The sequence below is a fragment of the Rutilus rutilus genome (genome assembly GCF_951802725.1).
Source record: "Rutilus rutilus genome assembly, chromosome: 4".
NCBI lineage: Eukaryota > Metazoa > Chordata > Actinopteri > Cypriniformes > Leuciscidae > Rutilus > Rutilus rutilus.
The window spans coordinates 10,190,663-10,213,395 of record NC_140212.1 but is presented as its reverse complement, the minus strand read 5'-3'; the positions used below and the strand labels follow the sequence as shown (position 1 = coordinate 10,213,395).

Here is a 22,733-nt window from a genome sequence, read left to right as displayed (position 1 = left end):
AACGCGGCTCAACCAATCAGAGTCAAGGACTGGAACTATCCATTTTATGATATTGTGATAGAGACCTTGTTGTAGCTTGTGATGTGCTCTGGCTCATATACCTGCACATAAGGAGGAGATTTAAGCATGAGTGTTTATTACTCAAGCAGTTCAGGGCTTCCTTGCGGTGTCCAAGAAATGTAGGAAGCAAAATGTAGAAATCTGATGCTTTGTGTGTACAGTCTCAAATAAGTGCTGTATTTGCATGCACTTCACTTGAAATCTCAGCCTTTAATCTTGGCATTGGTGGATCCTTTGTCCTGTTTATGGCGTTTGTACGGTGCATGACCACTCAATGGATGCTGTTTGGTTGGAACTTGCATCTTACCTTAAATCAACATCAACTGAAAGAGTGGCTGAATGGTGTGCAGTTTCATTCTGGTGTACATTATTGTCAAACACAGTCATCGGTCTCTTGTTTCTGTTTTGGAAATGGTGCATTAACCGACTAATACACAAGGCCCTGGCAGAACAACGAGCGCTGTTGACCCTGACAATCCCTCTGCTTTTGGAGCATTTCATGCGCGAGGACTGATGCATTAAACACTAGCGTGCTTACCATTCTTTTCCCGTGAAATGCGCCTGAGGATCTCCGTGGTGGTTTTAAGACTATTTAGTATCATCTTAGAGAGATGTTTGGCTTTTCAGGCCGAATCTTACATTACAGTTTGAGCGCACTTGAAGAAACAGGGGGCAGACTGTCTGGCGCTGTTTACTTGTTGCATGCGAGCAAAGTCATTTTTTCTTGACTTGAAACTGTTTTTTATTTCTTCTTTTACATGTTCAAAACCTTCGAGTTCTTACAGTTAAAAAAAATTCTCAAAGGGATTCATTCATTACACATAGGTTTCTTGTTTTGTTTGACATTGCTTTGATTTATTTTATTTGTTTTTGTGATTTTTGTCTCTTTTTTTATTTTATTTTATTACTTTGTTTTGATTTCTTTTTGCTTTTGTTCTGCTTTGTTTTGGTTTTGTTTTTATGATTTTCTTTATTTTTTGTTGTTTTGTTTTGTTTTGTTTTGTTTTGCTTTACTTTGATCTGCTATGCTATGCTTTGATTTATTTTGTTTTGTTTTGTTTTTCTTTGGTTTTGTTTTGCTTTGTTTTTGTGATTTTGTTTTGTTTTTCTTTTCTTTGGTTTGCTATGCTTTAATTTGTTCTTTTTTTTATTTGTTTTTATTTGCTATGCTTCAATTTGTCTTGCTTTGTTTTAATTTTCTTTGCATGTTTAAGTTAATTATCTACATCATGGCAGGTAAATATATATATCACAATCTATTTATTTATTTATTTATTTATTTATATTTTATTTTTGTTGAAAAGTCATGTTTCTGTTACTTTATTTTATTTTTACTTTATCTTGCCTAGGGGACAGTTTATGTACAAGTGGCACAGCTTACCCCACTATCCTGTACATTGTTTGTACTGAAGAAAGGAAACTTGGATCTTCACACGCTATAATAACTCAACCCTTGTCTCCCCTTTTGTATCTCTATCCTAGTTTTCAACTCCTCAATCCAGATGTGTGATATTTCTGCTGGATTTTTTGTTTTACACTATCAGACAGTATATCTGGTTTGTTACTTAGTCCACATGGATGGGTCACTTCCTCACCCACCATCGGCTTCTCATTTAACCTAATTTATTCATGTCAAAAGGAACATTTTGTTTCTGTCTCAGTTAATCTCTATTAATAACCCAGTCCTAAGCAAAGCAGCCATCAATCTGATCAGATCTGCAGCCAAAAGCAACGCCATTCATCTTAGACTCAATGCACACCCCTCATACTGGCCCCTTTTGTAAATATCAGAGGATGCAATGTTGTAGTTACAAAACCAAAACTGCTCATCTGTTGTCATGGCAGCAAAATGAGTTGAGTTTATGGATACTCATGTCGGGTGATTTGGGATTTGACCCGATTGGCCCTTTGGTCCTATGTTGTTGTATGCATGACATTGCATACAATACATGCATCTCCCTGTGAAAAGCTTTAGGTTGTATATACAGGTAAGATTATAAAATAATTTCAGCTCAAATCAATATTTATGGTGAGAAGAAGCTGCATAATATACAGCCTGACAAACAATCAAAGTTGTTGTGTCATTAACCACCTAGCAACCATCCAGAACACCCTAGCAACCGCCCAGAACTAACATTTTCTTTAGAAAATGTAAAAATCCAGTTCAATGTATGTATTGTATGCAATGCACACTATTCTTTTTTTGCTGTATTTGATCATTTTACTTTTTAACATATGCAAACGCTTTCCCATAAGTGCATATTCACTGTTTGTCTAAATATTGAGGTCATAACTGCAACTGTCAGCAAAAACCCAGTGTCTAGCCGCCTTCCACATGATCATCGCAGTTGACCTTTACAGCAAGCCTGTGATGAACAGTGTGATACAGATATCCCACAATGCATCGCTGGAGCATCAAAGACTCAAGAAGTAGGTCAAGAGTAAGTTATAGATCATAGCAAGTATATTGAGGTCATATCTTCAAAGTTAAATTTAAAGGTTTTATTGTGTTCTGTCAAAATATGATGATATTTACTTTGTAGCATTCAGCCCCGTTCTATTCATAATGGCAAAACTCAGTTGCATAATTTTGACTTCAAATGTAGCGAATGCTAAATGTTGAAAATACTTGAGATGATAGGCTAAATATAACCAGTGTATAATAGTACTGTATGTGTAGGCCTTGACCCCTGTGATATGTAAAACTAACACACCTCCTGTAACATTTACTTTTCCAAGAATTCTTTTTAGTTTAGTATGGCTTATACATTTTGCGTCATTGCAAAGCTAAATGTATACAGAAACTTTTATATCAGTATCTGGAGTTCCTTTGCTCTGAATTCCACAGTTACACAATAATCTGGGTAAATCTGCCAAAGAATAAATAAAAAAAAAATCAGCATGACATTTACAGTAGGTATAAAAATATATACTATACCACTGTATAAAACTATATACCCATTATATGGTTAAAGATCAGCCTTGAATTATTAAATGGTTATTATGGTGAATAATATTTTTTTAAAGCATAATTTGTTAAATTGGCTGGATGCGAAAGGAAGAAAAATATTGTCATTGTTTTTCAATATTGTGTGGACTTCTTGTCTTTTTAAGGCTCTGAGAAAGGACAATATGCAGCGCAACTTTACAAAGTATCCTTTTCCCCTTTAAATGGACATTGCCTTCATACAGTAAATGCCACATATCATCTGTGAGGGAGACGGGGAGGATTGTTCTCAGCCGAAGTCTGTAGGGAGTTCTGTTTGGAGACAGGTTTGATGAATAGCACTCAAAAATAGGTTATGATAGCAAAATATCCCGCTTTTGTGATACAGCAGATAAACATGGTTTTATACATCAACTCTGGATGGTTTTAGTTGGACTATTGCATTGCTTCTGATGCTTTAGGCAGCGAATCATTTGAAATGGTGCCAAGGAGCAAAAATGGTCTAGAATGGCATTGAAACCCTATTCAGATATTGCCAGACCCGTCACTCCCATGTTTTGTTGTGTAGTTAGTGTCTCAAAAACATCAATTGAGTCATGTTTGTGAAGCAGAGTTGGCTGGTTATGTCAGCGCATGTTGCACGTCTGTATTTTTGTCTCGAGTGTGGTCATTTTGTGGTAATGACTGGAGTTTGTGGGTTTTTTTTTTTACAAAACATAGGAAGACTATTGCAACTGTTGTGCAACCAAATGCGTATTATAGGAATGAACTGAATCAATACTCCTTCACCTAACTGTGTTCGATAAGCTTCATAATTATATGATATTATGAATTATTAGGACGCTAACACACTATTCAACCTATTCCTCTTCATAATCGCTTTTCCCTTTCATACGAAACTGTCACTTCCTAACATTTTTTGGACAAGTATTCTGTGTGAGAACGGTTATATAATGTTGAAACTAACATCTCACTTTCAGTTCTAACCCCTCATGATATTTTTTACAAATATTTGTAATGGCATACGGCCTGTTTTTCTTCAAGATTAAGCGAGCAAGATTAGCATTCACGTTTGTTTGTGTGGGCCGACTTTTGGGAGTGTATTGTTTGGGTATGAGTTGGTTTTTGTGGCTTCTGTTCAAATACAGGCTTTATTGAGTGATTTTGTAACTGTGGTTTGAGTTGTTATCTTTGGGTGTAACAAAAAATGGCAATGAGCTAAAATACATTTGTCGATTTTTACGCTTCATTTATCTTTATAAAATTACACCGTAATGATTTCAATAATATAAAATACCATCCTACAAAATATTGACTATTGCATCCATTTGCTTTTATATTTTCTCTTTTTAGCAGTAACCTTTTTGATTCCTTATGCGGAGAGAAAAAATAGAGGCGTGACATTTGGGCCAAATGGATTTTTTTGTGCATTACAGCGCTGCTCTGTATGAAAAGCAGGTGCACATGATCTTTGAATTCAATCTCACAGGTCATTGTGTGCCAGCCTGTTAATACATTGGAAATGGAATTGGTATCCGCCCCATAAAATTGCATTCACTGACAGAATGTTAAAAGAAAAAAACTGTTTAAGTGGGCAAAACAGGTATTATATCTTACAATTTGGATTTAAAATAAGTGCTTTTAAGAGATTGCCATCATAGTGACAAGAGCAATATAAAATAACAATATAACAATTTATAACAATATAAAATATTTAACATGTATTTGTTCTCAAGCTTAGTTTGAGAACAGATCTATGTTAAATGTTCTATATTGTCATACTTATTCAGCAATTGCTAATGCTAATGCAATTAAAGCATTGTTACCAATTAGTAAATTAGCATTTACTGAATTAGCTAGTTAAAGGTCCTGTTCTTCGTGATCCCGTTTTTCAAACTTTAGTTAGTGTGTAATGTTGCTGTTAGAGCATAAATAATACCTGTAAAATTATAAAGCTCAAAGTTCAATGCCAAGCGAGATATTTTATTTAACAGAAGTCCCCTTTCAAAGCATACAGCGAACGGCCGGTTTGGACTACATCCCTCTACTTCCTTCTTTAATGACGTCACTAGAACAGTTTTTTGACTAACCTCCGCCCACAGGAATACACAAAAAAAGGGGGCGTGGTCTTGTTGCGCTCCCACGGAGAAGAGGAAGAGTTGCGTTTGTAGAGTGTGTTTGTCGCCATGTCGTCGAGACGCTGTTATTTTCATATAATAACACTGAGAGCATGCATCTCCACGTTATGGTAAGAGGCGTGACCTTTCCGGGCAACGTGCGCTAAGCTGCTGTCGAATCACAACACAGGAACCGCTGGCACAATCAGAACTCGTTACGTATTTCTGAAGGAGGGACTTCATAGAACAAGGAAGTTATCAGCCCGTTTTTAGGACAGTGAAAACAGCGGTATACAGATAAGTAAATTGTGTGAAAAATACAGTTTTTTTTTTACACGTGAAACATGAACACATGTTATATTGCACACTGTAAACACAATCAAAGCTTCAAAAACAGGAAAAACGGGACCTTTAAGGCTGGCCAAGTTTCCGCTACTAAAAATATTTAAGTTGAGATTACATGATAATTTTAAGTTCAATTAATGAATAAGCTTATATTTCAAGTTAAAGGGATACTCCACTTTTTTTTGGAAATAGGCTCATTTTACAACTCCCCCAGAGTTAAACAGTTGAGTTTTACCGTTTTCGAATCCATTCAGCCGAACTCCGGGTCTGGCGGTACCACTTTTAGCATAGCTTAGCATAGATCATTGAGTCGGACAAGACCGTTAGCATCTCTCTAAAAAAAATGACCAAAGAGTTTCGATATTTTTCCTATTTAAAACTTGACTCTTCTGTAGTTACATCGTGTACTAAGACCGACGGAAAATGTAAAGTTGCGATTTTCTAGGCTGATATGGCTAGGAACTATACTCTCATTCCTGCGTAATAATCAAGAAACTTTGCTGCCGTACCATGAGTCCAGCAGGCGTAATGATATGACGCAGCGCCTGAAAATAGGTCTAATAGGTTAGACAAACTTAGTCCCGGTCACGTTGGAAGTTACTGAGCTGGGGACTATTTTCAGGCGCTGCGTCATATCATTACGCCTGCTGGACTCATGGTACGGCAGCAAAGTTTCTTGATTATTACGCAGGAATGAGAGTATAGTTCCTAGCCATATCAGCCTAGAAAGTCACAACTTTTCATTTTCCGTCGGTCTTAGTACACGATGTAACAACAGAAGAGTCGAGTCAACATTTTTTTGAGAGAGATGCTAATGGTCTTGTCCGATTCAATGATCTATGCTAAGCTATGCTAAAAGTGGTACCGCCAGACCCGGAGATCGGCTGAATGGATTCGAAAACGGTAAAACTCAACTGTTTAACTCTGGGGGAGTTGTAAAATGAGCCTATTTCCAAAAAAAGTGGAGTATCCCTTTAAGGGCAATTAAAATGTATGTGTACAAAATAAAAATCTGGTAGTTCTGCTTACTTAAATTGTGAATTTCTTAACTCAAAAAAAAAAGAAAGAAGAGTTTTGCCAACTGATTCGGATTTACAGTGTTCTTTTAAAATTGTCAAATCATGCAGCTTGTTGAGCAATTACGATTTCCAACTGTCGGACAATAAAAAAAAAAGGTGAAAAATCCTTGCAATGAAGGAGGGACCGAGGAACATCAGATAACAAAAACAACACTGCCAAGAACCACCCCCAATTTCTTACTACTGCAGTTATAATAATATGTAATATAGCTTACATAACATGGGCGCTGTAATGTATACTTACACCATTCTTCATTTTAAGTTTGCATCTTTTATTATGCCCATTATTACAGGGCTTTGGTTTGAACTTTAGCTTGTTCCATTACATCAGTGTTTTCTGACCCTTCAAGATCAAGTGTTGCTGTAAATAATAATTTTCTCTTTTATTCTGGAGTGTGTATGGATGACACTGGGAACTGATAACTGTTCCAATGGTGGCTTTCTTTAGAAAAGTGCTATTGCTAACGAAATAAAATACAGAAGTAAGGAGCATCAAGTAAGCATAATATTTACACTAGCCAGCCTAGATATGAAATGGACTTGTCAGTGGTGACTGGTCAGCTGGAAAATGTAAGAAATATTGCTGCTTCTTTTGGAGAGAGCAATTCCATCTATGGCGTATTAGCCTGTTGCTATGAGACACACAGCCTTTGAGAAATCAGTGTGTGACAGAAAGCCTATTTTGAATATGTTGCCTAAATATAAACAGCCTTCTGTCCTCCCGCTTAACTCAGGCCCAGTATTTGTCTTTCATTTCTAGTAGTGAATTGCTTTTTAATTCCCTCATCTTATGTTTGTTGTCGAGTGGCGTCAGTTTGGCCCTGTTCGTTTTGAAAACCTTGATCATTCTTTCTCATTTTTGCTTGTTTTGAGTAGCCAATGATAGTAACCCATTCTTTCCTGATCTAATCAAATTCCAGAGGGAATGCACAGGATATATACAGTCAAACTGTGCACATACTAATTCCCCTCAGTGAGGGAATTGCTCTGTTCCCTATAAGACACAATGGAAAGCAAAAACTCTCAAATGTCGAGAAATATTGATTTTTGGGAGGGAAGAATAATTCCAGCTCCCGGCTAGATGAAAATGAAGTCATAGATCAGTCGAAGGGTTTCTCTCAAAAGCAATGAGAGAGCTCAAAAAGCCAATGAAGAATATAGCAAGCGTTCATCCTCCCTCTCCTTCACTTTCATGCCGTATTTTGGCCTCCCGAGCTTCACTGTCTACATGGATTAGTTTGAAAAATATCCACAGAGTTAAAATGCCTCTGCTACTATGAATTGCCATTTATCCTCACAGATATGTTCAATTTAGAGAGGTGCTTTCAAGTTCTGGCCAAACCAAACGAAAGCCTCAGACATTCTCTTGAGAGCTTCCTCGCCTAGAAATACTGCAGCTATTCTTCTGAAGTCTGATGCTGATGAACTGGATTTACATGTTTAGCACATTAGCCTTAATTTCCTTTATTTTTATCCCGTTTTATCCCAATTCTAAAAAGCAGTACCTACTAATGATCTCACCTTCACTTCTTTGTTCACCTCTTGATTCAGATTAGTAACTTTTATAGCATTAAAGTGAATTAGTAACCTCTTGTCAGTCTAATCAAAAACAGACTACATCATGCAACAGGAAACTGACGCTTCAATTCGCACAGTCTCACCAAAATTGGAAAATAGATGATTGGAAAAACGTTGCCTGGTCTGATGAGTCTCAATTTCTGCTGCGACATTCAGATGGAAGAGCATAAACACCATTAAAAACATGGATTCATCCTGCCTTGTATCAACAATTCAGGCTGCTGCTGGTGGTGTGATGGTTTGTGGGATATTTTCTTGGCACACTTTGGGTCCCTTAGTACCAACTGAGCATCATTTAAATGCCAGAGCCTACCTGAGTATTGTTTCTGACCATGTCCATCCCTTTATGACCACAGTGTTCCCATCTTCTGATGGCTACTTCCAGCAGGATAACGTGCCATGTCACAAAGCTCAAAGCATCTCAAATTGTTGTTTTTTTAAATGCCAATGAAAAAATAAGGCCTCCATGGTCCCCAGATTTCAATAGAGCACCTTTGGGAAATAGTGGAACTGGAGTTTCGCATCATATGCATCCGACAAATCTGCAGCAGCTGTGTGATGTTATCAGTAAGTAGTTGGCTATATTTCATACTGAATACAACCAAAATGTACAAATTCATCCCTGTACATTAGTGGCTGTCAAAATGAAATGCTTTTGTAGTGTTGCAGCACCAAAGTAGCTCATTGTTAATTGTATATTTAATGACAATCGATTTAACAAGATGTCCTGTTCAAATAGCAAACAAAGCAAACAATTATAATCCCATACAGGTCACCATTTTCCATGTCCTGTATGTGCACTCTTGAAGACAAACAGCAAAACTTTGCTTTGAGGGGTTTCCAGGCTGACCTCAGCTGACTGGCCTTTAGTGGTTTTCACAAAATGTAGATCTGAGAAGAATCAAGTGTACCAGATTCAGCTATAATCCACTTTGATCAATGCTCCACGGAAAGAACACAAGAAAAAGTATCTGGCAATCAAGGCCCTACACCTCATTTCTCAAATTAAAAAAAGAGAGATTGCTTTAGAAAAATATAGGAAGAAGGAAAACAATGTAACAATTTTGCGTTTTCATAAGATCAGGTATGATTCAGTCAACATTTTGCCCATATGATTTAGTCAACATCTCATTGTCTTCTGTATCACACATATAAAACACAATGTGAGTGTGTGGTTTTTTTTGTGTGTTTTTTTTTGTCTGCCGTTCCTATAATGAATCTAATGATGCAGCAGCCTCTAATCACACATCCAGGCTCTGGTATCACTGATTATTCTGCTAGTTTAATAGCTCTTGATAAGTGATCCACTTGGCCTTGCATTGCTCTTTCAGACATTCATCAAACAGCAGCAGTATTAAACACACAAAGTCAAATGCAATTAATATGCATTTGTTTCTCGACCCATCAGATTGACTTGTTGATTGCCAAACCTCTGTTTGAGATAATGTGGCAGACATGCTTTAAACTGCATTCGCCTGGTGAATGTTTATTATGTGTGCGTCATTATGTGTGGGACCAGCAGCTTATATAACAGTTCCACATACACTCAATCAGTGAAGGTCCAAACAACACCCACAGACCTCACAATTAGTGCAGCTATTTGTTATTTCTGAAGAGATGCTATTCTTGCATTCACACTTCAATAGTTATGCTTTAAACCACATGTCTTGTGCATACACACACAGTCATGGTCAAAAGTTTACATGTTAACATATTTCATTTTACATAATGTATGTATTTATGTGTATATATATATATATATATATATATATATATATTGTTTGTGTGTGTAGTGGCCAAAAGTGATGTCTTTGAAAATGTATTTTCATGAAAATGTATATCTTCACCCTTTATTCAAATATTATTTAAAAAAAAAAGTGAAATATTGCATAGGTGTGTTTGGAGTGCACAGATTTTTTTTTAATTTGTGATAACACAATAATAATAAAAAAATTGGCAAAGCTGTCACACAAAGAAATTATGAACACATGCAAAAAAAACAAGAGTGAACCAATTAAATATTAATAACTGATTATGTTGTGGTCAATGTATGCTTTTTTCCTGTTTTTCTATGCATTATTTTGCATAGTAAAATGAAAAATGTTGCTGTAGTTTGCCTTTTGTCAGATAACTATCTTAACCAGGTTTAATGTTTTATTCTTCCCTCGTTAAAATGTAAAAAGAAAATATATATAAAATATTTTCCTCGTATTTTGATGGTTTAATGAAGGGTCATTAAAAACAAATATCTCCTCTGGACATCAAGTTTGGCCACTAATATACAGTATATACATACTAAAACTCCTTTTAGGCCATATCTTTTGACTTTTTTTTTTTTATTAAATCCATTATTCATATTTTATAAAAAAAAAAACTAATTGTTTGGTAAACATGCATAATAATTTAAAACTGGTTTATGAATCCTTTTTATTGTTTATAGTGTATTAGTTTATAGCATAATGGTTTTTTAATATCTCATACAAGAACAGAATGTTGGTGAATCTTTGTAAACAAATAGAACCATTAATCAAAAGCAAAGTGGCAAAAACATGGCAACAAAGAGCAACCTCTTCCACACACACACTCAGAGCCTGCGATGTTTTGGCTCCAGCTGTGGCTTGCGTCAGCGTGACGTCAGGATCCTCATAATGCTCGAGCTGCGCAACATTGGAGAGGCAGCGCTATAAACCCATGCGAGTCTGACGAACACCTGCGCGAGATCAACACGGGTATAAAGGATGCACCAGTCCCTTCTTACTTTCGGTCTCCAGTGTTTTTTTTTTTAAAGCGTTGCCAGTCAGAGTGACTGAAATGTGGAGCGTGCGTTGAACTGGATAGGGGCGTTTGAGTTTCATTCCTTTGAGATCTGGACGCGTTTCTGCGAAAAATAATGAATGACATAAAAGTTGCAGTTCTTGGATCCGATGGTGTCGGGAAATCAGGTATATTTATAATTTGTATTTAATTCAATCCCCCCCCAAAAAAAAGTTTATTTTTATGCAATGCAAGTTAGAAAAATATTTACAAAAATACTATGTATATATATGCATACACATACTGTATGTGTGTGTGTGTGTGTGTGTGTGTGTTTTGTATGTTTCATCTTTTGTCCTCTTCACATCCACAGCACTTATTGTTCGATTTTTAACCAGGCGGTTCATTGGAGAGTATGCATCATCATCAGGTATGTGTGATATTGTTTTCAGATTGCATTTTTTCCTATTGTTCATGGGGGTGCATTTGGTTTGGAGAAGTGTACAGAACATACGAGGTATAGGCTGGAATCTTGTATGCGTCTGATGTGATCTGTTCTTGTCCTTACAGAATGCATTTACAGAAAGCGCATGTCTATTGATGGAAGACAGCTCAATCTTGAACTTTATGACCCCTGTTCTCAGGTATGTGGACATCTAACTGTAACTAGCTGTAATCAAGGCAATAACTACATAAGCATCTTGTGGCTTAGTGTGCTACTGCATATTCCAGTGACATAACAGATCTTTCTTTAAGATCACTTAACCTTTGCCTGTTTGAACAGGTAGACTGAATTTCATTGTAAGCTAAGAAAAACATTGTATCGCCTCATCTTGTACACTTTACTAGTCATGACTTTTCCCAGAGACCTGGCATCATCAAAAACTTTTAGTATGTATCCCGTAGAAAGCAAGTGTTGTCTGTCTTCCTGGCATTAATGCGTATTGCAGAGGGTTTTGCTGCTTATGAAATCTTTCCACAAGCTCCAGACAAAACCAGCAGCATATAATACACCAAGCAGCTCTGCTCACTGTACGCTTATATTATTCTTTGGAAATAAACCTTATATGATCACACAAGAGTGATTTAATATGAGATGAAGCTTTGTCCTCTTGAGCTTTATATATATATTATTAATGTGGTAAAAATGAGGTAAATACAGTCTCCTCTTCAGTTTCCTCTTTGATTTAAATCCAATTATTTAATCAGTCCTGTTGCCCATTATGTGATTGGATGCCATCTGTGCATCTTGGGGGTCCAGTCGATTATCCTGTTTTTCCTCACACAATCCCATTTTGTGTAATCAGTGATGTTTAGTTAGTTAAATGAATATTGCTGTTGTAAATAGTTTTACACAAAATGTTAGTAAGTGGTTTTTCCACACTAAAATCAAGTATACCAGTTAAGTCTTGTGGTTATACTATTGAAACAGTGAGTATTTTAACGTTTACAGATTGGCCCTGTTCACTTTCATTTTAAGTGCTCCAGATTTTTGCATTTAAACTTTTGTGGTAATGTTCCTTTAAAGACATAACGCATGTGTGGTTTCTTTGCAGCCGTGCGAGGGGAAATCCACTCTCAATGAGCAGATCCACTGGGCTGATGGTTTCGTGGTCATTTACGACATCAGCGATCGTTCCTCCTTCCTCACGGCCAAAGCCATAGTGCACCTGATCCGAGAGCTTCACCTGGGTGGGACTAAAAGGTAACGGTTCTCTAAGTTCACAACAACATCCTCGGGCAGCAGAAGATGTGCCTATTTCTGTCCATACTGTATGATTGTTGCTCTTATGTGGGTGTATAATTCACCAGCTTGGGTTTGCATTGAGGAGGATTGTTGAATTGACTATGTGGGTGGTGTTGATGGGTGGATGAGCTGGTGACTCAATGAAAAATATCTATTTTTAGTTTATCCTTGGCTATTGAGAATTTTTCAGTGATGAAGTAGATGCACTGGACAACTCATTTTATAACAGAAATAGATGGAATATTGAATGGGCTTTCAATTAAGATGTATTCAATTCATAATTCAGGTTGATTCGGTTTTTTTCGATTGCGATTTCAGACTTTTCCTGCTTTTTCTTTTACTTTGGTTATAGTGAATTAATTTAAGCAGAGCCAAACGCAAGGAGAAATATCAGCCAATCAAATTAAACTTCTCTTAGAGTCAGCATGAAACAGAAGTTGCGATAGTCTTTTCTTCCCTATTGTGACGTATATCCGAGTGAAACGGCTTATCAAACAAGAAACAATGTAGGGCGCGGCTTGATTTTGTCCATCAGGAATTGATTGGATCGTTGGATGATTGTGGTTTGCTATTGGTCGATCTCATGTGAGTGACAGGTTGTCCCGCCCTCGTGCCAGTAAACACATCAGTAGAGAAGAGATGTCACTGCAAGAGGGAGGGGAGGTTATTTTAATTAAAGATTATGAGGGAGCATGAATAAAAACAATTTAAAAAAAAGATGTGCACGGATAAATCACTTATAATAACACTGCAATATTCTTTAATCGAAAGAAAACAGATGTTGTGTTCTGAATTTGGTGGCTTTTTAAGAGAAATTTAGACATCCCATATGCAAGTGTAGTTGATAAAGTTGGCAAACTGTAGCGGACAATGAAACATCCTAAGCACTGTTGTTACTCCTCTGACCCCAGGGACACGGACTCTGTGATCTTCCTGGTGGGAAATAAGCAGGACTTGTGCCACATGCGTGAGGTGGACCGGGAGGAAGGCCAGAGGCTGGCGTCAGAGGGCCGCTGCCAGTTTTACGAGCTGTCCGCTGCGGAGCACTACCAGGAGGTGGTGCTCATGTTCTCAAAGATCGTGCGCAATGCCAGTCTGGGAGGCAAAGCCAAGGAGCGCCGCCGTCGCCCCAGCGGATCAAAGTCCATGGCCAAACTCATCAACAACGTCTTCGGAAAACGGCGGAAATCTGTTTGAGAACGAACTTGGACAATTGTTGCAGGACTGAGAGATGAGATGCATCAAACTTGTTTAGATAGTTCCTCACCGCTTATTGTCTTGGCCACACAGTCATTACCGGGTGCATCTCACAAAACACATCTAGAACATGGACACATTTCACCCTAAAGTCAAACTAAAACAGATTGTTTCCCTGCTTAAAGAAAATGAAGCCTGATAATTGTGATTTTTGCATTGCAACAATATTTTCATGATAATTAAGCACAATTACCTCATAAATTCTCATTACCGTAATGATTTCTCATTGTGGTAATGAGAAAATGTGCTGAATTGTCACAAAATAAATCATCACAATGCAAAACATTTAAAATAGGCTTAATTTTATTTATGCAAAATATAATAACCTATTTTTTTTACGTCTGTGTACAGCTGCACATCTCTGTTCTTTGCCTTAAATGTTTCTTTCATCACTTCTTTTGATGTTTAAACACTAACTCTGAAGTTGTGAAATATTGTTAGCTTGCTATGTAGTTATTGATAAAATGTTTAATGTATGATGCCAGCAATGACTGACTAATGGTGTCGTTTATGGATTTTGAAATCTCTTCAAATTCATGAAAAATATAAACATCTGTGCATCAAAATGATGTGACCGTACTGACCAAGCATCTTTTCATCTTCTAGGAATTCACATCTAAAGGTATTTGTTTCCACAAAATTGGGAAACAACTGACCTATGTCCAGAGCATAAGTGATAGGTATGCAGTATTGAATACTTTAGCAAACATGCTCACCAGAAATAGCATTATCTTGAATGTTGTGCAACTGATTTGCTTCAGGTAGCAAGTTTGCATGTTACAGTCAGGAGATAATGTTGAACAGACTCCGATTTTGGAAAGGCACCAAAAAAAATAAGCGATGAGTCGCTATTTGTTCTAATTTGTACTACAAATTACCAGATACATAGTACATGCAGAATTGTGCAAAATGCTAATTACTTTCAATGTCCTAAATAATGTGTGTAATAGAATACACAGTATGCACTATGTAGCCTACTACTATTTAGTAATACTATTAAAACTGTTTAAAAAGTAAACGGATGCTATTAAAGATCGATTGATGTTGCTTGTGGTTCATTCCTCCTCACACTGGCGATGGAAGGTCAAGTCGAATGCATTGCATTGTGGGATCCAGTATTCTGTGCAGTGTGCTTTGGTTGCATACTGTGGTATGTTTGTCAAAAGGTGGTTATTCCATGCACACAAAAATGTTGCATATTGTACACTGAAGACATTCTACAGAAACATACAAGTAGTAGGCTACTATTAAGACATACTACAAAATACAATGTGATGAGTATGATGTAGTGTGTAGTGCATACTATACATTCTCTTTGTTGTTAATTGAGTAAAAACCAGCCAGAACAACCGCATATCAACATCCTGTCATCCACCCACGTCATCACACAACATCCGATTTTTCTACAGAAAAAATTATTTTATATAAAATCAAAATCAAGCATTGTTCTGAATAAGTTTATTCAACTGTGCTGTTAGTATACATCTTTTAAACTAAAAAATAACTATACTTTCAGTCTACTTTTTCTTAAATATACTTAAAATTACACTGAAGTATACTTGACTTATATTGACAGAAGTTATTGTACTTGTAGCAGTTTACTTCAAAGTGTATTTTCATATACTAATAAATGAGCTACAAGTATTTAACTAGTAAATTATCAGCATACAAATAAGTTCACTTCTATAGTTGCAGTACGAAAAACGTAGTTGTAAACTAGTTGTGTACAGTTTACTACTGTTACTAACCCCAAGTACACATACAAGTATACTACTAGTACATAGATATTAATATACTTGCTACTTAAAGTATACTTAAAAAATATACTTGACATTTACTTAAGTATACTTAATCAAATAACCTTGAAGTATACTTATTTTTGTAAGGGATACTTGAGCAAACAGATGAGACAAATTCTCATTCTTTTGGCAACCGACAAGGCCAAAGACATGCTATCATGCTTTTTCGTTGACCTTTTGGACGTCTGGCCAACATCCAACAAGACAGTTTCCTACATCAGCAAGTAATGCTGCGTAATATTTGAGTCTGGATGAGTGTGGATTGGGTCTCTGTAGTTTTCATACCTGCAGGAGCTAGCGAAGACGAGAAACCTCTATCAACATAAGGGAGAGGAGCAGATGGCTGTTTGTGCAGCATCGATTCAAAGGGAGATATGAAACACAAAGTTTTTGCTTATGAGGGTCTTGTCATCACGTATTGATTCCTGGATAAACACTCAAACAGCTAAACGTGCTGGGAATTTCACTTTTAAGTCATGCTTTGTGAACTCCCCCCTCGTCTAACTAATATGCCTAAACATGTATTTTTCGCTTACCGTTATAGGTAGGACGTCTATGTTGGTCCTGTCAACCTATCAGAATTTAGTGTGACAGTTTGCATTACACTTGTGGTGTTTTAAAAGAAGTGTGTAAGTTTAGCACCTCTAGTGATGACAAATGGAATTGCAATCTGTTTGTTTGAGTGGCCCAACAGAATAACATTGGCAATGGCGCGAGTTGGGATGAGGCAGCTTGTTTGTCCAAACAAAGGAGGATAGAGGAGTGGTTTGAAATTAGTTTGACAGCCCCGTCTTTATTTTCATTATTCTGTTTGCTGAAGCTAGTTGAACAGAAATACATAACTTTAAGTCAGCATGAAACAGAAGTTTTATTGTGACGTCTATCCGAGTGAAATGGCTTCTCGAACAAGAAAAAATGCAGGGGGACTTAATTTTGTCCATCGGGAATTGATTGGAATCGTTGTTGTTTGCTATTACTGTGATCTCATGTCAGTGACAGATTGTCGCATCCTCATGCCGAGAAACATCATCAAGTGTAAGGGGGAGTTATTTTGATTAATGATTACAAATCAAATAAATAATGTGCATGGATAAATCATTTATAATAACTGAATTGTCAGTTTTGATACAGAACGTTGGCCAGAGTTGTTATTTTACATCAGTCTGAATCTGGTATTTTGTGTTCTTGCTCAGTAATGGAATTATGTTAAACACCTTGCACACATTTCATGTTTGAATTTAGTGATAGGGTTAGGACCAGGGGTTAAATTGGGATTTATTATGTGGGGGGGCTCTCCCTAGGGGGGTCCGGGGGTATGCCCCCCCGGGATTTTTTTTTGAAAAATAAACTATTAAATGGTATTTTCTGGAGAGTTTTGTGCAAAGAAATGGAGAAATTGAGTCTTGCATGATATGTGAAAAACTGCAAGGTTAAGAGCATATTTGCATTGTTGTAGTATCAACAGGTATTAGGACATTTAGCATTTACATTACTGTTAATCAGCAGTGGTGGAATGTAACGAAGTACAAATACTTCGTTTCTGTAGGCTTTACTTAAGTAGAATCAATAGTGCATACGTTTGACTTTTACTTCGTTACATTTTGCAGCAATTATTATACTTTCTACTCCACTACATTTCTACAACGTTTCGTTACATTTTCTGATCAGTTTTCCCCCTGCCAAAACAGGGATTGAAATTTTTTTCCTGTTTTCGGTGCTGATGCGGTGGTGACGCGTTCATGTAGCCTAAGGGTGGCGCTGCCAATAAAGCACCTAAAAGCTGTCACAAAGAACCATCAAAAGTAATGATTATGAATATGTAAAATATAGCAAGGAGACATTTTAATTGTTTATTAATAAACAAGTGTTTTCTGTGTCAGTGCCCTGCATAGATGAAGTTGACGATGCAATCTTCGCAGTAGTAAACTCGCCAGAGAGAAATGCACATTTCATACGGATAAGGCTACACAAGCAGCGGTCTGTTTTCTTTCGTTTTGAAAAGAAGACCTTCCAAGCTTTCTATAGATATATTTATCAGGTCTGTCAGGCAAGTAGGCTCCCTTATACGCTGAGTTTCGGTTCATTTATGAGACGAGAGTCCAGTTCACTCGCCGGCGCGTCCGTGTCGTGATTAGGCTATCTATTGTCTATATACTATATTTACTTCTTATTTTTGAAATGAAACATTGATTAAAATTAAGATACAATTAATACAAAACGAAATTAATTTTAAAGAAAGGCTTTGTGCTTTCTGTTTGAGGTCTCAGTGAAAGTTTCAAACAGTCTTTTAGTGCCACATTCAGAGCGGTCCCGTCCGTGACATGGTTTTTTCCTCATAAATGCGAACATGAAAAATAAAATAAAATGAATATGTTATGTTCTGTGGAGAGCCAACCCTTCTTCATCCGGTGGGTAGTACTTTGGTTTGCAGTGTAATTCACAGAATTACAAAAAAATATTTTGCCACCTAAAAGTTAAAGATTTTTTGTGTCACGTCCACAGCATGTGTAGCCTATTTCCCTCATATTAAATATAAAACGCTTGATTACACATTGTATTACCTTGTTATGATATAGTGACCCATACAATGTGCCAAACATTTTTTCCTTACCTTGTTATTCAAGGCCAGGGCACTTTTTGTACAACCAACGTTGTGCTGAACTTGACAAAACTGATCTGTTGCTGCAGCGGCGGTCAGTAGCTCGGGTTTTTTTTTTTTTTTTTAAGGCAGTAGAAGGTTCTGGAACTTTTGCGCGCTTCCACATCCCGCGCAACTACGGATCTCCCAGGAACATTCATTATTGCTGCGTACATTTATCCATGTCGGAGTTCTGAGTAGTAGCCTACCTAGATGCGCATGGCATGCGCGAGCGGTGCGCGATCATGGTCGACTGACAACGAGATTAAGCAGCTGAACAAGAGTACGGCCGTGTTCCGATTGTTCTCATCTCAGCTCCGCCGAGACAAAATAGACATGCCATTTCAAAATCTTTCATTTATAATCAGAAATATGTTTTCAAAAGCATCACTTTTATCAAATTTTATGTGACATAATTTCCTATAGGCAACTGACTGCAAACGAGCAGGCTTATGTGCCGGGGCTGAGCCCCGGAGAGCCCCGGCCCAATTTAACCACTGGTTAGGACTATGATTTTAATCATCTAAACAGTTACATGATAAGAGTGGCATCAACCCACCTGCATTTTTCTGTTATTCACGCTTCCCTTAGTTTTAGCCATGGGGATTAAAAATAGCTAGTTAGTCATCTTAATACAATGTTAGTTGTACAGTCAACAGGGTAAAGAGAAAACAAACGTGCTGTCATACCTCAGACTTATCCTCCCACCTTAAGCTCTTTAAATTTGGTCACGAGACATAATGAATAATATTGTTTACCACGCCATGTTCTCGTATCATCATTCACCCAGTAAAGAGGCACTGAAAGCATCTGGTGCAGGCGGAGTGGATGGGTGGTGTGTGTTTACTTGTGCAAACTTGTGGAAGGACGAGCAGCAGAAGAGAGGTGTTGCTGGAAGGAAAGCAAGCAACCGGTTCAGAGAGATTTGCCGTCCAAACCACACATGTGAACTTGTGCGTGACCCCTCTTCAGGTGTTCTTGGCAAACACTGAATTTTCAGCGATCTCAACACCTGACCAAAGCAAAGAGCCCGGCCCGGCCCGGCACGCAAAATTACCTAACCGCAACAGACCGTGTACCATCAGATGGAAATACTGTCTTTTATCTTCACAGGGAACGACACACGTTGAGCAGGTGTGCTGAAGACTGATTCTCACACTGCTTATAAATCAATCATCATATTTATATATTAATAAACTGTATAGGCTACTGTAATTAATTAATTCTGCAAGTGATAGTGTTCAATAACAGGGCTGTTAACGAGGTCAAGTCAGCAGTATTCAGCTGGTCATGTGATCTCAAAATGGCTGCCCCCATGAGGAGACCTGCTTCATGTAAAAATAAAGCAGCTTTTATAAGGCTACAGATATGACTGGAGTCTTCGTCTCATGTAAGTGTACAACGTTTTGAAGTTGTTGTTTTTTTAAGTAACATTCATTTCTTTATTTTTTGAATGTGTAAAACAAAAATGTTTACCTCAATATATTTGACCCAACAAAACCAGTTCATTTTGATTTAGTTAATCTATGTAATCACCCATTTAACACACATAAAATTTGTAGCATTCTCAGTTGTTGATTAGCTAACACATGGGTTGTGGATAAAATATGGACCTGTACATAGACTGGGGTAAGTAACATTTGTTAAAAACGTGTGTGTGTGTGTGTGTGTGTGTGTGTGTGTGTGTGTGTGTGTGTGTGTGTGTGTGTGTGTGTGTGGAAAAAAAATTGGTTTAGAATTTATACTCAGAAATTGCTAGTATTAGCACACATAATTATAAAGACACAGCAAGTAAAACATTGAATTAAGCATGAAATTGTGAAGTACAAAGACTGAAATAGTATTTTTTGTAAAACATACTTCAATAATCTGTTGTAAAACGTACTTCAATAGGTTTAATTTACCACTTTTTTACAGTGCATATTTGTGATACATGCTCTATGCTCAGTAATCATGCAGATGTAATCAGTCACTCATTAGTGTGTACACAAGCCATGCTAATGAACGCTAGGACTGATTAGCTATTAATTAACAGCACATCCGCTGGAATTCAGACTGAGATGAGTTGGCCGTGGGAATTCGTTCACTGCTAAATTGCTTAAGTTAAGAGAGCCACGAAATTGTATTTTTATTTCCACCGTCACTGCACCTTGCGTGTGTTCTCTTACAAAAATAACACGTTGCCTGAGAAGGAGATGGAGGGAAAGTGCCATGCACACCATAAACCATAATAGCTGAAAGCTAATTCATAGCTGGGCCAAGGGATTATTTTGCAGCAGCAGGCTGGAATCTCTTTGATGAGGCCAGCAGAATAAAAGCCTAACATATGGATCTGATTAGCACAGGCGAAAATGATTATTTGATTCATTTCTGCACGAGGACCCAGTGCTTGTGATACTGATGTTATAGTGTTATGTTTTTAAATGCATCCCAATCTGTCTATCAGCTAAGTCTGGATGAATAGGGCAACAGATTTTGGCTTTCACATCAAAAAGATTGGACTTCGTTGTAAACTTTTATTGACCCACATTTAATGCATTAACACACGTGAGCCACATTCATGCATGTTGTATTAGTGGCACGTGAAGCTGATATATGTTAAGTTCAGTGGGAGGGTGATTTGTTTAAGACACATTATCACGTTAGTGCACATGTATGGAACGCAAAGTGGAGACGGGGATATGCGCTTTCTACGTGCTCAGATGACAATAGGAAGATGGAAAGCTTGGTGGGGAATACACAAGGAGAGATTACAGATTCTTTAACTGCAGTGCTGTTAAATTTATAGCGTAATGATGCTATAAGTTCACATACTGGCTTTACATGGTTTCATTTACTAGGATCTTCGTCTGTTTCAAACTTGTTTAGTTGATTGATCATCTACTACATTACCTGAAAGTATGGCTTGTGGACCCAAGAGGTCAAGGTTTAGCGAGTTGACCCATTAAAAAGTTGGCCTATGTGTGCCTGCTATTGCCCTAAAAATTAGGACAATTAAAAATGTATTTAATATTACAACATAGTTCCAAAATGTATCTTTATTTTGACTTGCTCTATCACAGCAGTGGCCTGAAAAGATAGCACACTTGTTTATTTACAGACACCATAAAACCATCATACATCTTATGCCACTCAGGTTTAAATGTAACCTTGGACTTGCCCCACCAGCTGCGTTTAAACTACCCCACTGACGGGAACCAAGCACAGAGATGGCACAGATAGCCAATCGCAACTGGAGCGTACTGCCACAGCCACACATCCAGACTGCAGGTATGTGTGCTGAGATAAGGAGCAGTGGCACTCGCTGGCCCGTTCCAGCAACCCGGCTCAGGTATGCTGGGAATGTAGAAGAGAGTAACAGAATAAAGACAGGCAGCCTGTAGATCTGAGCTGAGGCTTCACTGAAGGCCATTGGTGGAGGAACTGAGACGTTCCATGAAGGTAAAGGAGTTTAGATAAACCAAACATGTAAGATGGGTTATGTAAGCGTGTGTTGAAGGGCCAAAGAGTTATTGGAGCTAAAGTGTGAGCAGTCCTATCCAATTCTGCCATTCCTGCCAAGTCTCCTTCAGGACACAAAGTTTACTTTCAGGAGACCTTGTGGGACTCCATTCTTCTCCAGGCCCCGAGCATAGCGAAGCGGAGGGAGGAAACAGTGCAGAGATTATAGCAACCCACTCACACCCATCAAAAAAAATATTCTGCTCCATTCCAATGAGAAAATGAGCAAGAGATAATAGCTGATAATAGCAGTGTTATGCCTGAGAGTATCAGTTATTTTGCTACTATTCCACATTAATAAAACAACAGACAATTTTATGTTGTGAAATGAATAAGAATTTGAATCTGATAATTGGAGGAATAGACTATATTTGTTTTATCTTGGATTAAACAAATATGTGAAATATGTCTGGTTGCATAATGGTATTTACTGAAAGAAATCTGGAAACTGGTTTTGGCTCCTCAAAGCTTTGGTTTGTTCCTGTTACAAATTTTCCTCCTTCCTTGTAAATGCGCAGGAGAACAAATAATTTATGTAATAGTCCTCATTACTCATGTCTTCATCTCTTTTTACGCAAAAGATAGCTGTAATTGAGAGAAAAGGGATCATGTACAACCAGACAGTTACACAGCTAATCACCAAATAAATACAAACTTGGAAATTACATTGATTTGAGTTGAAATGAAAGATTTGCCTGTAAATGATCTTAAAGCTTCCGCTAGTCCGCTTCAATGTACAAAACAATCAGCCAAGCAAAATGACGTAAAATGCAACAGTAATATTAATACTGAAATCGTCTGATGGTCCTGCGCTAACATTGATAATAACTGAGACGCAAAATGGCGGCAGTTTAGCAATGAGTTCAGGGGTAGGCATGCAAGGCCACGAAGGATCCTTCTGTTATATCCTT

The 22,733-nt window shown here is 37.5% G+C and overlaps 1 protein-coding gene across 1 annotated transcript; it reads left to right on the top strand.

Moving 5' to 3' along the window:
- The first annotated feature begins 10,795 nt into the window (after positions 1-10,795).
- On the top strand, positions 10,796-14,930 carry rergla (RERG/RAS-like a). The gene is made up of 5 exons (XM_084407757.1): positions 10,796-11,068; positions 11,254-11,310; positions 11,451-11,524; positions 12,437-12,585; positions 13,539-14,930. Exons 1-5 carry the CDS (start codon positions 11,017-11,019, stop codon positions 13,822-13,824), a joined length of 618 nt encoding a protein of 205 aa, XP_084263883.1. The 5' UTR covers positions 10,796-11,016; the 3' UTR covers positions 13,825-14,930.
- Positions 14,931-22,733: the final 7,803 nt, after the last annotated feature.

Excerpts from the sequence above, each read along its gene's own strand:
- rergla (XM_084407757.1), top strand. The coding sequence starts at position 11,017 with ATGAATGACATAAAAGTTGCAGTTCTTGGATCCGATGGTGTCGGGAAA. Across the intron at positions 11,525-12,436 it reads TTTATGACCCCTGTTCTCAG|CCGTGCGAGGGGAAATCCAC; the intron begins GTATGTGGACAT and ends GTTTCTTTGCAG. Across the intron at positions 12,586-13,538 it reads CACCTGGGTGGGACTAAAAG|GGACACGGACTCTGTGATCT; the intron begins GTAACGGTTCTC and ends CTCTGACCCCAG.